The 21,886-nt window shown below is 36.9% G+C and overlaps 2 protein-coding genes across 3 annotated transcripts in view; both read left to right on the plus strand.

Annotated features, from left to right (window-relative positions):
- LOC108736879 (epithelial discoidin domain-containing receptor 1) overlaps window positions 1-21,691 on the plus strand; it is a 406,840-nt gene extending 385,149 nt beyond the window's left edge. Inside the window, exons 13-17 of the mRNA XM_018469473.1 lie at window positions 18,327-19,554; window positions 20,371-20,525; window positions 20,592-20,714; window positions 20,773-20,882; window positions 20,937-21,691. Of these exons, the coding sequence (XP_018324975.1) occupies window positions 18,327-19,554; window positions 20,371-20,525; window positions 20,592-20,714; window positions 20,773-20,882; window positions 20,937-21,669 (2,349 nt within the window). The 3' untranslated portion in view covers window positions 21,670-21,691. The remainder of the gene's footprint in view (window positions 1-18,326; window positions 19,555-20,370; window positions 20,526-20,591; window positions 20,715-20,772; window positions 20,883-20,936) is intronic.
- LOC108736876 (WD repeat-containing protein 47) overlaps window positions 21,638-21,886 on the plus strand; it is a 61,745-nt gene continuing 61,496 nt past the window's right edge. For both annotated transcript variants that reach the window (XM_018469459.1, XM_018469460.1), the window contains exon 1: window positions 21,638-21,726. In XM_018469459.1, coding sequence (XP_018324961.1) covers window positions 21,656-21,726 — 71 coding nt within the window. In that variant the 5' untranslated portion in view covers window positions 21,638-21,655. The remainder of the gene's footprint in view (window positions 21,727-21,886) is intronic.

Raw genomic sequence — 21,886 nt, forward strand, 5'->3', positions numbered from 1 at the left:
TTACGAATTTCTGGAAAAGTTTTGTATTTGGAGGTTCATATTTGTACGTAATTAACTATTAGAACAAGAAAAGACTTTTGGCAATTTTAAATGGGACAAGATGTTAGATGTACTTAGAAATGTAGGGATGAGTTACATACAAAGATAGAAGAGTGATACTTAGTTTGTATAAAGAGCAACAGGCAGTTATACAGATGGGGCTGCAACCTAGAGAAGTAAATATTAGGAAGGAAGTCAGACAGGGATAGCGGTATTAGCATCTAGCAAGCAGTTCGAGATAGCTTTAAATGAAATGGAAGCGGTATTGTCAAAACAGTATTATATGAAAATAAATAAAAGTAAAACAAAAATACTGGTATGCAAGGGAACATAAAGTAGGGAAAGAGCGAATATAAAGATAGGAGACGAAAGATTAAAAGAAGTGGCTGATTTTAGGTTTCTAGGAAGTCAGATAAGTCAGGACGAAAGGAGTAGTAGGGATATAAAGCAGAGGATAGTGCAGGGTCGAGTCGCCTTCAATAAAAAGAAGTCACTTCTATGCTGGCGAACGGTTAATTTAAAAATTCGAAAAAGATTGTTAAAGGTGTATGTTTGGATCTCGGAACTGTAAGGGTGCGAAACATGGACAGTGGGCGCATCATTCGAAGTGTCGTGTTACAGGTAAATGATGAGGATAGCGTGTACAGAACGTAGAAATTAAGAGATATTAGAGAAAAAAGAACAGAGGACTATGGAAATCAATAAGAAATAGACGAGATAGATTGGTAGGACACCTTCTCAGGCATGAAGGTCTAGACAAAGACGTATTAAAGAAAGAAACGGGATTTAGGAGAGGTAGAGGTAGACCTAAATTATTATTACTGTTCGCAAATAATTACGGATATGAGTTATTATAGTTTTAGGGAAATGCGAAGATTAGCTCAGGATAAGAAAGAGTGGTGGTGCGTGTCCAACCAGTCTTAAAACTGACGACCCTATGATGATGATGACGAAATTTTGAATCTAAAGGTCAGTTCTTTTAAATACGACCTTTGGTTTCGGGTTGAAAATAATTCGCCACTCTGGGAAATAATTGAAAATTGACGTTTTCAATTAATTGCGCCATTTAAGCCAACTGAAAAGGTTTTTACTGCAGCTGACGTTGGACTGTCATTCATTTTAATACGGCTAGATAACTTTTACCAACTGTGCGCGATTAAATAATTCACAGAATGCCACCATGTCAATTTTCATTAGCCCTCAAATTATTCGCGCCAAAATAGGTACTGAATACCAAAATATTATAAATAGCAGCTCAGATAAATTGGCAAATTGTAAATATATACTTACATAATATTACAATTAACATCACTATTTTACGCATTACAATAGCGTAATACATATTTTAATTTAAGTAGGTTATAGTAAATCATTTAATTTTAAATAGAAAAGTTAAGGAATTGATTTTTTTTTCTGTTTGAATCGGACTTTAGAATTGATATATTGAGGAAACCTGTGAGGCGAATTATAGTATGGTATAATAAGGTGTGGTGGTAGTAACTAAGTAACAGCGTAGTTCTGTAAAATCAATATTCTAACTTAACGGTTGCGTGACAAAGCTAAAAATAAAGCCCGAATGTCGGGGCTTTCATGCTTTTGTTAATCATAAAAGATTGTACGGTTGATGAAGTTAAATTTCATCGAGCGACCGGCACCGAAACACTGCATTAAAGGTGGCAGCCTTTAAAATCAAAAAGTATGTCTTTGTCAAATGACTCGAAAATAATCGATTTCTCGTCTTGTAAAACACAATATTCAAATTAGACTTTCGATGGGCTGTACTAGAACGTGTCTCTAATCAGCAATGAATTCGTGTTATTTAAAAGAAGCAGTACTATTGTTATTAGCATATTTAAGGCACAGTCCCATTGCGCACCATGTAACCATCATTCGAGCGCGATCACATTTATTGTGCTGTAGGTTTACGGTGAAAGCGCAATCACAGCCTACAGCGCACCGTTCGTGATTGTGCTTAAGAGTTTACGGTCTGAACGCAGTCGCAGCATATTTCGTACAGATTTTGGTGTCATTTGAGGGTTTACGGTGTAAAAGGTTGTGTAAATTGTGCAGTCGCCTCAGATGCTACTGTGGACGCACAGTTCAATATGAGCTCCGCATTCGCTTCAAAATTTGCAGTGAAAGCTCAGTCTCAGCGGAGTTCGCATCATCTCGTTATAGTCTTGTGTGAACACAATCGCACAGGCTATGCTCTCGTTTCAGGGTTTATGATGTAAAGATAACCCTAGAATAGTATTTACGAATTGTGCAGTCCTTACAGATTTAACAGCGAATGAATTATCTCAGCGGGATCGATACATACTGCGCAATTGCCTCGGAATTCACAGTGAAAGCACAGTCACAGTGGAATTCGCAGAGATCATGGTGGTGTCTGGTGCGAACATAGTCGCAGGATAGTCCCTTTTCAGCCTGCTTTCAGGAATCGTGGGAATGGGTGGATGAGTGGTGGTTCGGGTGAGAAAGATGAGACGGACGAAATGAAGACAGAAGAGAATGAAAGATTATCTGTGGAATATTACTGCCTCAACATTTGCCTAGGTGATCCAAGGAAGCCACAGAAAAACTTGAACCAAGACAGACGCACTCGGAATCGAACCGGCGTCCTCCCGAATGCTAAGCAATGGTCTAAACCTCTAGGCCATGCCGCTCGGTAGGGTAGTCGCCACAAAGTTTACAATTTATACACAACTAGAGGGTGCTCAATACGGGCTGCGCAATCGCAAAGAAAGCATAGCGTATTTCGCACAGATTCTGTTATTATATCAAGGTCTTCTATATGAGCACAATCGTAGCGCACATCTTACGCTACAATGCCAAAATTGATGTTCCTTCAAGCATTAAATTCTTCTTATCGGCACTAACATGTTAGTAAATGGGGTGGTAAATTTTTTATGCTATCATATACACCTGTTCATTCTGAATATTCGAATTTATTTTCCCTCTCAAAATGGCGTTAAATGAAAAGTCGTTTTTATCTGCGCACCGTTCATCTCCCAGCTTCCTGTACATTATCGTAAACATCTTGCAAATGCATTCACGTACGCAAACTAAGGCTGTATTTTGGCAAATAATAAAGTATCTGTCTATTTACTCGTACATTTGCGATAAGAAATGTGAACGGGGTGCTCTAAAAATTGCATCATCATTATTACGATACGGGGACGTGATGATAAAGACGCGAACATTGGGTAGATTTCGCTACGCAAGAACAACTCCCCTGGAACTTTAACCCATTTGCGATAAAATATTCTTTTGCCAGGGATCGTAAATTGCAAATAATAGTGGAAGGGAAATCACACATAAAAGTGTTGGATCGTTATCTATCTTTGAAACTGCATGATATTCTTTTCCACTGTGACCAAATTTATTTTCTTGAGTAATTTTGTTTGGCTTTCATATTCAGCCGGTGTTAAACAGTTAAATAGCTCACAATCAGTTAAAATCGCCCTATTTGTATGACCTCCAAGGTGAAAGGACAATCTTATTATATATTTACAACGATTTTATTCAATTGATTTCTTCCGGTATGGCGCCTGCTTGATTAAAAACTGCGCCAACCATGCGTGACTCACATAAAAACATATCGCATACAAATGTAACATGTTTAAATGTGTATGGGTGCATCCTAACAATATAATAAGCTTGAGAGTCTTCATAAAGCCTAATCTAATTCTATTATGATCTTCAACGTGGCAGTAAAGAGGCTCAATTTGTTGTTGACTTTTTTATCCAAAAAGGAAGATATGATAATTCGTCCTTCTGTTTTAAAAGCTATCCCATGGGCGTCAATTTAGTAGGTACCACAAAGAAACGTTTGTATTGTTTAATTAAAAAAAAAAGAAAATGTTTGCGGTCAGCTCTGGCACCAAATCCCTTTACAAAAAGGACTAAAAATAAAAACAAAACACATGTATGCATGCATGGATGCGTATGATATCGCATGAATGTGTTGTAGTGTAGGCTACGGGAATAAATTAAAAGTGAAAGAGCCGTTTAAATTAATTTCCACAAGCGGCCCCGACGTGTGTTTACATTCTGCATTCTCTGTAATAATTAAAATTTGGACCTGGTTACACCAGACAGGAAAATGCAAGAAGCGGTTGCCATCCAGGTTAAATTTTCCCCGGCAGTACGGGGTGTATGTAGTCGCCTTTCCATCGTTTTTCCGGAAAAACCGTCGCTCACGCGGCAATGTTGTCGCTGAACGTATGCAAAAACAGCTACATGCGTTACACAGAATAAATATGTAAAAGGAATTGTGGTTTCTAAAATTTTTAGCACTACTACTAATAAATTAGTACCTTTGCGTTAATAGATGTAAAAATCGAGTACGCAATTAATTTATTAAAGTGTTGCTTCAATTAATTTAACTCATACATCCACCGGAAGAAATATTTCTTCATTTAGTCTTGCGAATATAAAGATAGGAGACGAAACATTAGAAGAAGTGACCGATTTTAGGTATCTAGGAAGTCAGATAAGTCAGGACGGAAGGAGTTGTAGGGATATAAAGCAGAGGATAGCGCAGGGTCGAGTCGCCTTCAATAAAAAGAAGTCACTTCTATGCTCGCGAACGGTTAATTTAGATATTCGAAAAAGATTGTTAAAGGTGTATGTTTGGAGCACGGCATTGGACGGGTGCGAAACATGGACAGTGGGCGCGGCGGAAAAGAAAAGGTTAGAAGCGTTCGAAATGTGGTGTTACAGGTATTAGAAAGGCTAAGAAAACAGAGGACTCTATGGAAGTCAATAAGAAATAGGCGAGGTAGATTAGTAGGACACCTTCTCAGGAATAAAGGTTTAGTCAGAGACTTATTAGAGGCAGAAACTGAAGTTAAAAGGGGTAGAGGTAGACCTAGATTAGATTACTGTTCGCAAATAGTTAAGGATGTGGGTTGTTGTAGTTTTAGGGAAATGCGAAGATTAGGTCAGGATAGGAAAGAGTGGAGGTGCGTGTCCAACCAGTCTTAGGATTGACAACCTTATGATGATGATGATTAGTCTTGCGTATTTGGCCTTTGTCTTGCTTATTCGATCTTGGTTTTAGTCTTGGTTTTCTTCGTTCGGGCTCTTTCATGGTCTTGCTAGTATAAAGACAGTCTTCGTCTTACGAAAATGCAAGACTAGGGCCAATTTTACTCATCACTATTTGTAATGTAACCTCAATTCTCAAGTCTTGATTAAGTCTTGCTCTAGCTCATCTTTATTTTCGTTTTACTGCAACTGTAGTGTCTTCGGTAATGTTCCAGTAGCATGGCCTTTAAGTTGGGATTATTTTAATTAATTTAATCTGTTTCTATAAAACTGTTTTGACGAAACTTTTTTAAGTTCTCACAGCAATAAACAAGCGACACTGTAAGTATAATAACAGATTCTCCGTTTCCACGGATGCAGCAGTTGATTCGTAATAGTGATGATGCCGCCGCACAGGACCGTATTCCGTTTACAAATGTAACATTAGTACGTGTTTGGTCGCAGATTGTCGTTTATATACGTTACGGCCCACGCTGTCCACTATTACCATCCTCACTTGCTTCAAGAGCTAATTGGATTGTTTCGACGTGCCTGGTGCTCTCGAAACTTCAATACCTACGTGACTGCAACATGTGGGCCCAGCTAAATTGCACATAAAAAATAATGAAGCTCTCGAATAGTTACGGCATATAAACAACGGGGGGCCCCAAAAGAAAACATTTTCTTATTTTCCACTATAATTTTATGGACACGTTCGCCAAAGCACTGGGACTGCGTATAATACTATTATTAGTCAGTCAACTGACATTCACGATCAGTAAAACTAATTATTATCAAATATCACTAATCATAATAATGTTCTATCGTATGTTTTATGTGTTTCGCTATCACTCTTTAGTTAGCCAGGGCCAAAAACACTTTTTGGTCTAGTAAACATAACCGGTGCAGCAATCTCCTCTCGTAATACAATATTCCAAAAATCACTGACTATTAAAACACTAGCTTTTCCCCACGGATTCGCTAGCAGAAATTAATATTGTTTCTCCATAAAACGTATTAACTCTGAATTCACCCTTACAACGTCTTGATTTTATGTAATGTCGCCATCTTAGATTTCAAATACAAACGTGGCAACAACATTTCATCCTTAAGGGTTGATTTTTAAAAAGATCGAAATCGCGATCCGCGTCTGGCAGTTTCGACAGAATACAGACCACTTCGAATTATTTTATTCGATCCTTCAAGATATTTAATTTTGACTTATTTGTGATGTAACTAAAATCACTTGCAATACAATGGGTATCTGGGTTCTATCCCTCTTCCTATTAACAGTATCGTAATATTTTAAGGACACATTCAACATCGATTCATGCCATTGTAAGTTTTCATATCTAGTCTTCAGTAGGTACCACTAAAGTTCCATATCCAGAAGCGTTATTATAATGACAAAAGAAACATCAAGAAAGGAACGATTATTGTCTAGTAATAAAGCATTCGCGGAGTTAATCTTCTCGACTGTTCGTTTCTATCGACTTGACTTTTCCGTGAAAAGATTCCTCGGAACGAAATTGTCGATTTGCACGCACCATAAATTCGGTGCTAATATTGTAGTCTGAGTCAACATTTAGTAGCGTCGATTCGACAAAGGTTCCAGCCTTTGTATTAACATTGTCAACAAATTAGCGCCCGCCGGTACCGACTGCGATGCTGCGAAGCCTTTAATTGCACTCAGACATTCGCAGATCGCTGCAAGATTAAAGAACTCTTTCCAAACAGATTAGAAAGTCAATTGTTGGAAATCTAAAGTAATTACCGCGCAAGAGAAATGGGTACATTTGTACGAACCGTCTTTATTATTATTCCTGGAGAAAAGGCAAAGGAAATTACTGCTACAAAGGATAAAGGCGAATTTCGAGTCAGTACCTGCGGTAAGAAATTGAAATCACCATAAAAAAAAAGGACAGACAGACACACGAGTGATCCTATAAGGGTTCCATTTTTTATTCGGACGTGCGGAACCCTGACGGAACCCTAACCGACAACCAACTTAACATTGTAGTTAAAAAAAGAAAGATGTCCACCAAACTGCAAATGTAAATTTTTAGACACAATATTGTTTTGTTGAAAGATTTACCACGTTATTTACAGACCATAGACTTCTTATTAATTCTCCTATAATCTATAAGTAAAGAACTATTTTCTTTATTTTTTTCAGAATTTTAGGTTTAGTAGTTTCGGAGATAAGGGAAGGGGGGAATGGTCAATTTTCATTTATTGTTTTAGATAACTTTAAAACTACGTATTTATTTTAAAATTTTATAAAAACGAATATTTGACACTCTTACAACAAGCCCTTTCATTTGATATGTCACACGGTACAGTTAAATTTCCTATTTGACCCCAAAACATGACCCCTTTGTTCAAAATTAATTTATTTACGTTATGCGTCCGCGTTTGGGTCACAGAAGTTCGATCCAGTAGATTTGGAGCAAACTAATTGTGACTGACGGATAGACAGACATAGGAGTGATCCTATAATGATTCTGTTTTTCATTCGAACTTACAGAACCCTAAAACTCGGCAATGTTAAAACACATTTACAAAATTTTGCTTATTTTTGTTAACAACAGGGAAAGTGATACAATGATTCCTTTTTACGTAAGATTTTTATTTGAAATGATTTCATAGAATTTTATTGCCGTTTTATAAGGTGGATTCTTGAAAGCTATTAATTTTTTAACTGTCGTCTTTGACAAACAAATCTCCTGATGTCGGACTATTCGGTCGTTCCGACATTAAGAAGCAGCCGGAATCCAATATCAGTAAACAAACAGGCGAATCGCGGAAAATCTTTTGCTATGAGGATGACAGACGAAAGAGAAGTGGCGAATATTAGTGAAATTATTCTGGGAAAATGTCTCATCCTTCTGTTGTTGGTGCCTGATAAGTTTAAGGTCGTTCGTGTAGCTGGGAATTAGATAATTTTTGAAACCGATAATCGGTTTCNATATTTTTATGTAATTTTCATTAGTTTTACCTTTGAATATTGTTTAAGAATGACTACATAAATATTTACATGCCTGGAAATGTATAAAAATGGGCATGTTTATTAACTTTGAACCCCCATAACTTTTTAGAGGGGGTGAGACCGCCACAAATTTTTTATGGTACAGTGGTGGGGGAGACCTCCTCTTTTGATCCCACCCACACCCACCCCCTTGGGGGGTGGGGGCCATCATCTAGAGGTCTAGACCTTTACCGCCAGTTCATCTAATTTTTCGTCTCGTATCATACAGTTGTGTCAATACTGCTTCCATTTTATTTAATGCATATATAATCTAGTACCATATATGCTATGTTTAGGTACTTTTTGACCAGAAGGAAGTTTATGTGACCCGGTACAATATTTAATAGCTTATCAACTTTAGACCACCACTATAATAATCTCGTGCTTACAATCGTTCTTCGTTTTATAGGTTCGCCATATACACGTTCGAGTATTTTTTATACGAACAATGGCTTACTTACAATAGGTTCTAATTAGTATTTATTCCGGCCATTTACTTCTTCCTTGAACGCCACACGCTAAATGGTAGAAACAAACAAATAAACAAACAAACGCATACGGCTATTCAAATTAGATGCATTCTTTGTTATCAATGAAAAACATGTTAGGAGTGCAACACTGCGTGTACATGTACATGTTATTATCACTGGACAACGCAGCTCAAATTATGTCTATCTCTCTCCCTCTCTTTTCCTTAATAATTAACCACAATCACATCGAAAATATCCCATTGTAGTCGTGGTATATACACCTGCTTGGATACAATGGCTCGTTCGCAGTAAGCCTTTAGACGAAGGACGCTTTTTATAAGGAATAATAAAGACCTGGGTGTATGGCAACGCACACTTGAGCTTTTTGGCACACTAATTGGATATCCCTTAGATAGGGCCTGCGTAATTTAAGTCAGTAATTTAATGCGTACTCATTAAATAATAATCGTTCGCCTGTCATTCTTTTTTCTTTTCTGTTCTTCTATAACATAACTCTTATCGACCTTATTGTGATACAGTTTATTGGACCGTTTATTAGAAAATGTTTGATGTATAATACATCTCTAAGTTGTACGGTAATTGGTATTTAATACCGCAGTGGTGCACATAAAAGATGTCATAGGATTGCCTCTCCTTTTCAAGGATTCTATCGGAAAAGTGATTGAATTTTGTACACCTAAATGCTCACATAGGATTGTCTTTCCTTTTCAAGGATTGTATTAGTAACATGATTCAATTTTTGTGCACCTAAATGCTGTCATAGGATTGTCTTTCCTTTTCAAGGATTGTATTAGTAACATGATTCAATTTTTGTGCACATAAAGACTGCCACAGGATTGTCTCTCGTTTTCAAGGATTGTATTGGAAACTTGATTGAACTTTTATGCTTTTATTTAAGACTTTGGTTCGTGTTCCTACAGGAACTGAACATTAATTTTATTATTAACACTAGTTTGGTTGTTCTAAAAACTGTACTTAATAAGGTTCTTCTTGTGCTAAATTTATTTGTAACTTTTCAATGTATATTATTTTATTTCCGAAATAATTCGTAACAGTATAGGATACCTAAACTAGTTTGTTAATGGATTAACTTAATTTAGTTTCCCGATCGTCTCTTATTTCGGTTTTAATTAGTCCGTCTCCGAGAATTAAATTAGAAATTGAAGAAATTCCTCCAGACTAAAGTAAGGTTGTTGATGATGTTTGCTAACAGGAGAAAACAGACGACGGACTCTCGGCAGTCGTTTATAGTCTTTAGTGTTTGAGCCAAGCAAGCAACATTCACATGTTACACAGGAGAAGCATTCATCGGGGAGATTATCGCCACCAGGCATCACCATAGGCCGCTATTTTATTATTAATCAACATGAAACGTTTGCTTAAGAAGCACGGTCTTAGAACCGGCTAAACTGTGGCACAGCCAACAAGATAATGACCAAAGTTGTGAGAAAATTGCCTTGCAAGCTTGAGAACAAATATTCCAGGAGTCGACGACGCTTTTCGAATAAGCTCTGGTTCGCTTCTTGTGCCCCAGGTGAAAATAACTTATGACGCGGTCGCTGGGTAAACAAATACAAACTGGCTGGACGAAATTTATGAGATGGGAAACAACATTTTAACCGAAAATCTACTCGGGAAATGGTTAAGACGATGATACATATACTGAACTACACGGTTTTTAAACTGCCTCATTATGAAATACAGGGTGGGATCAGAAAGCAGTAATTTAATCGGTACAAATCCTTAGTAATCCTCAAAATAGCACCCTTGTGCCTCCACGTAACGCTTATAACGGGATTCCCACTGCACATACGCCTTCTGGAGTTCGGTCTCTGAGATTTCCTTCAGAGGTGCCGTCACGGCCCTTTGGACGTCTACGGAGCTGTATTGGCTTCTCTTGAACCGGGTAAAGAGGAAGAAGTCCGGTGGTGCCAGATCTGGACAGTAGGGGAGGCGAAGAAACCCTCCGGCTTCCTCTTAGCCAAAAGCTTCAACACTGTTCAGCGGTTCGTGGCATCATACCCGTAGGCGTCCTTAATAATTTCAAGAGTCTCCGTTGCGGGTTTCCCGAGTTTAACGTCAAATTTGATAGCGTAGTGTAGCTCGCGATTTTTCTCCATCTTGGATCGCGACAACAGTTTTTAACAACGGTCTCTTCAGAAGGCTCTCCACTACCACACTCGGGTGGTTCGACTCCGTTGTACACCGCTCCGTTCGCGCTACAGAAATTCAGACCTACTACTTTTTGATCCTACCCTGTACTACAAACGATGTGGTGAACGTCACCTATAGGTCAAAACATACACCGTTAATAATCGTATTCGAAATTTCAATTTTTCACTAATCCCGAGCACACAGAAGTGTACTCTAACTCCTCTTTACTGCATGCTAATACTGCTTTAAAAAAATATATAAAGAGCGACGTTTTGTAACATGAACGTTTGCCTTTTTTTAGACAAAGTAAGATAGTAATTATTTCGAGAACATGTAGGGCTTGAAACTCGGTCTGTTATTGGTGCATAAATAGAGGAATGCCCCAACTATTTTTATACAAAACACGACGGTACCCTCATCTATGGCTTCTGTATCGAATTACTAGTAACGTTTCAAATATTCGCATGAATGGACAAATTCATTTAAAACGTAACATAAACAGACTATTTAAAGTTCAATACTTATTTGTTTTATGGTAATTAAAAGTATAAAATCTTCTCTCCAAGCCGGTATCGATTCTACAGTTGCAGCTCATGCGTCTCTCTTGTCTCTTCGCATATCTATTTTCATTTATTTTTGATCATATGCATAGTCGATCGGCTTGCAGTACGTTTGATGATGCCGTGTATATTTTTTGATTTTACGGTAAAGCTTGCGCTAGCGTTAAGTATATTTACCAATACTGCATCAGGGTGCCTCCGATATTGTATTTGTGTCATTAGGGCAAATTTTTACGCATTGTCGTGCAATTATTTATTCATTCATTCATTCATTTGCGAGATATGTTCCTTCATTTCCCTAAGTATTTTGGTACTTGTTGCAACGTGAAACAAAAACAACTCTGCAATATAATCAGATTTCGCTTTCAGTTTTTCTTTTTCGTTCGTGAACGTACAGCTGAATTTATTCATGGAATTTCACTCCACCATAACAGAATTTCGTGTTTTATTATGTATTCAGATCCTCGACAGAAACTAATCTTTATACGGTCTACCTACCTATCCCGCCTACTTATTTTCCCTTCTTCTAAACACGCGACTTGCCTCTGTCCTTAGCATTTTTACGTAAAATCAATTTTTTTGTCACGGTTTTCACATTCCTTCGTTTACCGAAGGAGTGAATTATTCAAATGACTTATATAAACCTAATATAAAAAAATTACAAATGAACTTAGATAGGTATTACTTTTTAAAATTAGAAAAGTTACAGTTTTTGTAATTTTTTTGTTTTGTATTCGAAGGTAAGAAAGTTTTGCGATTTTATTTTTGCGATTTCTTTATAAAGTATTATGTTATATCTTTTGTACCAATAAAAACGAAATTTGGCTGTTCAAGATAATATCAGACAAATTTTAAAATCCTGCTTTGTTTAAAAGGTTCTATCTTAGCGAAGGTTTTAGGCAAACATTGCAATAGACTTGAACCTTATTATTTATTGATTTTGCTCTACGCCAGAAAACATTTTCTTAATAAAATGTATCGACAAGACAAGTTCCGATATTTGTTGTATTGGTTTTCTTCGACAGTTTAAGAAATAGCTTTTACGTCCGTTCTTTCGACGCCATGCTGTAGTTCATATGGGATGTTTTTTTGTTTTTGTTGTGATAAATCTTCTTCGACTTCCTGATACTGATTCTTTCATACATTCGTCTAATTTTCGGTGGCTCTCTGCCCAGATCGGAACTGTTGTTATTCGATTGACCCAGACTGTCTACTGCAGTGGTGACTCAAAATGCGAGCTACTACTTGTAGACTTCTACGACTAACCCAAATTAACTTGGAAAACCGTGCAACTTAATATCTTTTTCCTTAGTGATTAATGAATTAAGTGGGCGAAGATTAATGATTATGGAAACTGCTTCCTTAATCGCTTTGTCAATAAGGGTCTCGTTTCGCTTGTTGGCGTGTCGTCGAAAATTCTGGACTGTTGGAAAAATAACAATAATAACGAGCTCTAGACTTTGATTTATACTCTTAAAGTCGTTAAGGAATTAATACCAAATTCTAGTTGTGCCAAAAAATCTTCACAAGAATTAAAAATCCTTACAACGCTGAATTTTTGATATTTCTTCATGAATATNTAATTTTAAAAAAACAACAGACATGGTTTGCGATTTCGATCTCATCAGCTCACCATTAACTAGATTCGATAATAATTCATCAACTAAATCGTTTTGTAAAATGTTTTTGGTTCTATTCACATATATATATATATATTAATTTTTATTATGTATGTGTAGAGGGGTAGTAGTAATAAGCTGTTGATATAAGTCATTCCAATTTCTCAATATTACGTTGCCAATTCACGCCCAGGGCCGGCTTCGAATTGCGACTCCGCCTAATTTTCTTTCAAACTTTTTTGTCCCTTAACCACGCATCCAGTTAATACCCTCCAAAACGTGCTATTTATTTCAGAAACACCCTGTGCACATATTTGTGTTGTTAGTAATTTTAGATGTTCAAACTGGCTTCAAATTACTCCTTCGCGCGAAATTTTGCGTCACTGTGTGTAAAGTATAGCGTCCCGACGCCTAAAGGGCGAACAGGTGACGCGTGAAAGAAAAGATGGCCGAAGTGAAATAAAAACTGAGTAATAGAGTGAGATAGAGAGTACGTAACTAGCAAAAGGGCGCCTAATAGACTGCTGGCACAGACGTTGCGTGTCTTTAGAAAATTAGGACTTTCGCATGAGTTACATTACTTATGGCCGCGTGCTCGTACCTGTGTAAATGTGTACGAGTGTGTAAAATTTATAATGTATGCCTGTATATGTAACTAGCTACATTGATAACGAATGAAACTCAACTACTAGGTAGTAAAATTTACCTGTATTTAAAAACTTTCAGGAAGTTTAATTCTCGGCAAACTTGTCATTTCACTTCGCACAGTCCTCATTTTAATAATAAATTGAATTTTTATTGTAGATATGTGTATTTCGTTCATGATACGACAGCATTGTAAATTACGTGATAATTACAGTACATATATGTATTTCAAATAGAAAGCAGTAAGCTAAGAGACTAATGTATTAGATATCCATAATTATATTCACTCTTTTCTTTGGTATTTTACTGTGAAACAATTACAGACAAATTATGAAAAATGCGATTTCGAACTTGTAGGCGTCCATATGCACGGTTGCCAACCTGACGTGAACATGCTTCTGGTTAACGATAGAAACAGTTGTAAACCCATTTGTACATAGACATTTGCTACTAATTGTAGTTAGGTCAGGATAAGCTAGTAGACCACATGATAGGATCTAGACACTGGTGTACATTCCTTTCTGCGTGGATGGCATTACTACTTTTAATCCACTGTTGTCGCTTACATGAGTATCAAGCTAACAAAATACTTGCGAGTGATGAGGTGATCCACTTTTCGTTATTTTTTTGTGGAGAACTTAAATTCGTTTAACGGAAATAGAGTTTAGGGATAGCGTGGAAAGTTTCTAGTAAACCAATTTACATGTAACTCGCTTTGTTCAACTGAAGACAAGTTGAAATGAACCTGTGTGCTAACTGGCTGGCTGACTCCACAACTAAAACGAAAACTTTCACAAACAATTTAGAACATTTGTCTCTAAATTTACATTTTATTTTGCCCATTCCGGTCACAGTTAGTTCAGGTGTTTTTGTTCCTTTTTATCCATTGTTGTTTCTAAAGTCACTTTGGAAAATAAAAGGACGTACAGTGTAAACTCTTTATAACGTCAGTCGATTTAACGACAAACTCCTTAAAACGTCGAAATTGCTTGACTTTGGTTAGTTTACATTGTTTTCTATAAAATATTACACTCTATACAGCGTCACGCTCACTCTATTTAACGACAACAATGCGGTATTAGAAATCATTGAGCAGTACTTTCTAAGTTGCCGAAATAGATAAGAACTGCAGCTGTATATGTTGTTGAAGAAGGCGATCCTGTCCCTCCACGAAGCATCAAACAAGCACTTGATGCAGCGAAACTATTAAAAAAATACTTTTTATATAATCAAATTGATCCAGCAGTATCTCAAGATATGAGTAAGATACGTAACAAAATACAATTAAAATATTGGAGCAGCAAAAAACATCAGACGAAGATAACAGGCTATACGCAATGTATGAATAATAATGTTCGTGTGCAAAATGTGTACTATATTGGTAAATGCATATTATTATAGAATAGTAAAATAATATCTTTTATATCTCTTCATATAACGACCACTCTTTATAACGCCCAAAAATGTTCAGTCCCTCAAGTGTCGTTATATAGAGTTTACACTGTAGCTAAATCAAATTATGTAGTTGACACAGTGTATATTAAAAAACATTTATGAGAATGAAAAAATAAGTAAACACAATATTGTTTGTTACTGATGTTTTCCAGTTCAGTTAATAAAGGAAACTTTTTTGCCCAAAAAAAGTCGAAAATGTTGAGTTACAACAGAATACGAAAGAGACGCACTCGACGAATAACGTGAAAGCTTCTCGAAAGTCTGTATTCTTTTTGCAACCAAGTTGCGTGACTCAATATCAAAAGAAATGATGAAAGCAGAGAAAAATGGACAAGGATTCGAGGGAGAATGGACGGAATTCTTAAAAGTCGGACCAAAGGACGATAGCTAGATGCCCTGCTTGAAATATTCCTGTCGGCGTTGTACAATTTGGACGAATGCGAATTTCTTTGTTTGTTCAATTAAGATTTTTTGAAAGAACAGAAAAAAAACCGCGTTTGTAGCAGAACAACAACGATTGCACGCAATTCTGTCACATAACAATACAAAATGTGCGTGCTTGAATTTGACATATCTGGGAAGATGGTTTGATAAAATAAAACACTTAAGCAGGGTTGATAAATAATGTTAAAAAGCCAAATAAATAAAAACTTGACAAATGCAAATTTGAATCGCGTGTCTTATGAAATATTACGAATATTCATAATTTGTTTAATCCATTACTGTATAAAAATAATTTTAAAAAAACAACAGACATGGTTTGCGATTTCGATCTCATCAGCTCACCATTAACTAGATTCGATAATAATTCATCAACTAAATCGTTTTGTAAAATGTTTTTGGTTCTATCCACGCTGTTTTGATTGCCCAACTAATATTATTTCACACGGACCTATTGCTTGAAACAAAATTCGAACTTCCTTATGATTATATTTCATTTACTTTCTGTAGCGATGTGCCCCTTCCAATGTCTTGTATGGCCACTGGCAAAATCGTAGGTAGGGAGAAAAAAGCTCATTATACTGTCGACTCTTGTTCATTAAACATAATTTTTCATACAGTACCTGCCAAAAGTTTTGTTCAATCATGAATAGTAGTGCGAGTCGAAAACAAGCGTTAAGGCCTTTAATATGTCTTCAAATATAAATAAACATCTCGTTGATATTTTCAGTAGTAAATGGTACCAATAAAAGCACATTTGAGTAATGCAATTGCAGTGGATAAAATGGTCAATTTTTCCGTGCAGTATTGTACGCATTATACGCTCCTCACCGGTTAAGAGTTTGGCCGAGAGTTATCTCCTTTCTTTTCTGGTCTAGTGCTGTTCTTTTCTACGTTGCGCCGGCCAAACTGAAGGTCACATCGCTACAGAAAGTAAACGAAGTATACTAGTCTAACTTTACCTAGCCTAACCTACGTCCAACATCACTAGACAGGTGGCGCTTTTTAGTCGACACAATGTTCGTAATTATTCAGGGAATATTTCTTTGTTTTATGTAGCTAACAACATTTTTTATTACTGTTTAGTTATTAATTAATGTGAAAGGCGGTAACCGTAAACTATAAAAGTAACATAAGCTGCCTGGAAAGAAAACTTTAATGACCACATAAATCGTTTCTGACATAAAAAGTGAAGCTAAGCGAGTTTCTAAACAAAACTTCCATTTTTATATATATGTATATAAGTACATAGGTACGTATGAATGTATGGGAAGAAAAGTTTTTAACGGTTCAAAAAATGGGAGACAAACAAACCTCGACAGAATTGGTATGGTAAATGTGGTGTAGCCACCTCGTCGGACTCCACGGGGCGATAGAATTACTCGCGTAAATTTCCATTTTCTAGTCCCGGAATTCCTTCGGGAGAGATGGCGTGCTCGCAGGCATAATGTTTGCATTATGAATTATTTATGATGTCGAATACATGTCGATTACCGGTATCATATCGGAGAAAAACAACCTATGTCGATGTAGGATTTATCATGAATACATACTTTAGTGTATGAACGTATGTGTAAATAGAATTCCATCTATAAAATTCTAATTATTTTGGAAATTAGTAAAGATAATTAATTCCAATTATGCCACAAATAATAAATATAATATGCCACTTATAAATCGCTTCAATTTTACGTAATTGTGAAACAGTTTTATTGTTTATACTGTTGGACATTCATTGCCAAAGTTACAATTCCACCAATTAGAGCTCTTTCCCTTGAGGGAAAGTTTAGAAAAGTATTTGTAAAAGAGAAAAATTAAAGAGAAATGTACGCTTTTCCTTGGATTCTTACTGTTTTTAAATCTCTTTATATTTGTAATGAAGCTTACACTTTTATTGACGATGAAAATTTTCATTCAGAAGCGAAGAAAGAACTTTTTGGGGATTTTGTTTGCTTCTTGTTTTTTATTGTCACAGGAAATCCCTAATTGGGATGATGAAGTATTTTATGAAATGCTAAAATTGGCTTTGAAGTAATTTATTTTTACACTTAATCAAATTCAACTATTGATTTCTATAAAAGAAGATAGGAAATAATTTTATTTTGCTTTTTTTTTAATTTTGATGGCTTTAAATACCGTGAAATTCAACATAGAGTCTATACTGCAGCTAAAATCAGTCTATTTCACCTCATTTTTCCTGTGGCAAAAGCACATTTAGGTCATTTAATTTACGGCAGCCCTGAATGTTAATTCGTCGAACAATAAACACAATCACGCATTATATCTACGGTCGAATTGCACACATCGCCACGCTGCCTGCGTGTTATCGGCAAAAGCGATTGCACACGAAAATTGCATTCCAACTCCATTCTCACACAACATTAAATATGAAAAATACCTTAATGAGGGTCGAGATGGAGTGAATTTTTATGCTGATTGCATTTTAATGTTTCGTGCTCGAACCTGCCTAATGCCCCGTTGTCGAATGAAAATACCATCGCAAAGTTGGCACTGTTCTGCCAAACAAACAGCGAACGTTTGTCTGATGTTCACATTTAGATAGAGAAAGAAAATGACTCTAAAAACTCGTAAATTTGAAAGCCTCTGTACTTGGTTAGATGGGCCGTTGTTTTTTCATAAAATGTCGACTAGATTTTCCAAGAACAATCATTTGTTTCTAATGGTCCTTTTCAATTTGTTTTCCTGGCTGTATTGAAAAAAACTTTCGGCTAATATTTACTTCTATTTTTGTTTTTCAATGCAGTCCATAATCCACTGTATTGTGCAGAATTGTTTCATGTCTTTTTTACAATGTTCTGTTCAATTTCAACCTCCTTTAGAAATTGTTTTTTACAAATTAAAGGTTATTACTGGGAATATCAACACGTACCTGGAATCAAAGACCGATCTTGATCCTCCGATATGGGCGAGCAAAATCCGCTTTTATCCATACAGCTACCATCAAAGAACCGTCTGCATGCGGGTGGAATTGTATGGTTGTCGATGGACGGATGGTATAATCAGTTACTCCATGCCGCAGGGCGATAAAAGGGGGTCGAATTGGGAATTTTACGATGCCACATACGATGGTCATTGGGACGGAGACGAACTGAGGCATGGTTTGGGTCTGCTCACGGACGGAAAATTTGGACGAAGTGACTTCAAAGAGTCATTCAACGACAACAGTCAATTGTGGGTTGGATGGAAGAACGACACCCATTTAACGAAACCCATCGAAATAAAATTCGAGTTTGATAAAGTGCGAGAATTTTCTGCTGTTCATATTTATTGCAACAATCAATTCAACAAAGACGTGCAGATATTTTCCCAAGCCAAAGTTTTCTTCAGTATCGGCGGTAAAAGGTACAAAGGTGAACCCATCACGTTTGATTATATAGAAGATAAGATCTTCGAGGATGCTAGAAATGTTACCATCAAGCTCCACCATCGCGTCGGACGTTTCGTCAAAATACAACTCTTCTTTGGCGCCAGGTGGATTTTGATAAGCGAAATATCGTTCGATTCGGTCATTGCCCATGGGAATTTCTCCGCCGAATCCGACCCCAATACAACAATACCACCCCAAAAAACCGCCCGGTCTGAAAGATATCCCAATGACAAAATCGAAATTCCATTACCTTCGAACACCATGAACGATCCCACATATTTGACAATCATCTTAGTGGCCCTTGCCTTTATTATTTTAATCCTGGGACTGTTAGTGTTCTTTGTAATTAATCGTTATCGAAATAGAAAATTGTTTCGTAGTCCCAATTCCTCGAATGTTGGGTTCCCTTCCAATACCTTACCTCATCTTCAGCCCGAGTTCGGCATTCACGAAAAAGGGAACACCATCGAAGCTTACGGTGTTACCGAAATAGATGATTGTAGAAGAAGTCACGAAACCATGAAATCTAGTTTAAGGTCCACGTTGCCTTTATCGCATCCCGTTGTGGAAAACTATGCGGAGAGCAACGACTATCAGGAGCCCTATCAGGCCCTCAAATACGCTCCCTACTACAGCTACAGTTCTGTGGTGATGGAGATGCAAGATGTGATATCCGATAAGAAATTCAACCAGTCCCATTCAGGTAAATTATTACAAGTCATCCAGAGTTCTTCTTAATCAACCGAAATTGCTTCCAATCAACCAGAACAAATGATTTCCATTCATCACAATTCTTTCCAGTTACCAGAATTGCTTCTGCTCCACCAAAGTTATTCCTGAACAATCATGGTTGTTTCTCATCCATCCTAAATCGTTCCTAATGAACCAAAATTGTCCCCAACAAACCTTGTTGTTGTTTTCCTACCACCCTAACTTGTTCTTGTTGAACCGAAATTGTTTCATAGGTGTTTTGCAACTACTCTAAATTGTTCTTAACGAGTTAGAATTGTTCCTAAACAATCATAGTTGTTTTCCAAACATCCTAAATTGTTCTTAATGAACCAGAATTGTTCCTAAACAATCATAGTTGTTTTCCAACCACCCTAAATTGTCCTTTATGAACCAGAACTGTTCCTAAACAATTATGGTTGTTTTCCAACCACTCTAACTTGTTCATAATGAACCTAAATTTTTCCTAAACAATCATAGTTGTTTTGCAACCACCCTAAATTGTTCTCAATGAATCGGAGTTGTTTTCTATCTACCCTAAATTGTCCTCAATGAACCAGAATATCCCTAAACAACCCTAGTTGTTTTGCAACCACCTTAAATTCTTCTTAACGACCCACAATTGTTCCTCATGGACCAGAATCGTTTTCAAACCAATACAGTTGTTTCCAATCAGCCAACATCGTTCCATACTAATCAGAACTGTTTCCAATTCCATGATCTGTCATCCACATTTGTGAAACTCTGTGATGTGATGAATTTTGCCAGCTAATGTTTGCTAATTCATTAGATACATACGATTATGCAGTGCCTGAGACTGGAACTTTACCTTTGTTGAATTCCGACAAGAATTCGTTGGTGTCTAGAGCAAGAATCAATAGCACAGCATCGAACGGTTCCAAGAATTCGAGAAATAGCAGCTACGGGGAAGCGAATAGTAGAAAGGTACAATAGTAATTCACCCTTTCTTTCTAGGGCTACAACACGTCTGAACCTTTCGTTATTTTTCAGTTATCTTCGCAACATGAGCCTCTTCTAGCATTAAGAAAACGTTTAGAAGAAACAACTATCGCTGAGTTTCCAAGACATCGACTGCGAATGTTGTCGAAACTTTCGGAAGGTGCTTTTGGAACGGTCAGTATCAAATACGATATTCTTCTCAATTTAATAATAGATAATAATTTATTTTTAGGTGTATATTGCGGAAGCAGACAGTATATCCGAATACTCGTCTGTTGTATCTCTGGGCAAAAGATTAGTGGCAATAAAATTCTTAGGGGAAAATGCATCTGAGAAAGAAAAGTAAATAAATTATTTTAGACATTCTCAAGTTGGAATTAAATCGTTTCTTTTCAGGAAAGATTTCTGCAGAGATGTAAGGATTTTAGCTGCCTTAGACGATCCAAATTTGGCCCGGGTCCTTGGCATATGCAGCCAGGAAGATCCCCTTTGCGTAATCATGGAATATTTGGAACACGGAGACTTGTGTCAATTTTTGAAATCACACGTAGCCGCCGAAAACAGTACCACGGCCCCTTACGGGGTGAAGACCCTCAGCTTCAACTGCCTCTTGTACATGGGCACCCAAATAGCTTCTGGGATGAGATACCTGGAAACCCTTAACTTCGTACATCGTGACTTAGCAACGAGAAATTGTCTGATTGGCAAAGCATATCAAATAAAAATTTGTGATTTCGGAACATATAACGAACTGTATGTGAACGATTATTACAAGGTCGATGGTAACACTCCATTGCCCATACGGTGGATGGCCCATGAGTCAGTGTTCCAAGCCAAATACACCACCAAAAGTGACGTGTGGGCGTTCGCCGTCACCCTATGGGAAATTCTGACTCTCTGCAGAAGGCACCCTTACGATAACATGACCGACCCCCAGGTGATGGAGAATCTTGCTCATATGCAAAGGGACAACGGTCAACATATGCTCCTTCCACGTCCTGCCGTGGCCAGCAAGGACATTTACGACTTGATGGTCGAATGTTGGAAGAACAGGGACGTATCGAGGCCGACGTTTAGAGAAATTCATTTATTCTTGCAAAGAAAAAATCTGGGATATGCCCCGACGTAGCTTTAGCGAAAACGGATGGTTTCTAGATCATAGAGGGATCAAGTACATAGGAGTTATGTATGTATATAGAACACAGGGTGATAAAAAAAGAAGCTTAAATGTTACGTTGTATTTTGTACGTATTAATAGATAGGGAGGTAAGTATTTATTATTTTTTATCTCTCTTTCTTCTCTTTCTCAGCCTTCACACTTGCAAAATGTACATTTATTAGGAGCT

This window comes from Agrilus planipennis, unplaced genomic scaffold (assembly GCF_000699045.2).
Source record: "Agrilus planipennis isolate EAB-ADULT unplaced genomic scaffold, Apla_2.0 scaffold106, whole genome shotgun sequence".
In the NCBI taxonomy this organism is placed as follows: domain Eukaryota; kingdom Metazoa; phylum Arthropoda; class Insecta; order Coleoptera; family Buprestidae; genus Agrilus; species Agrilus planipennis.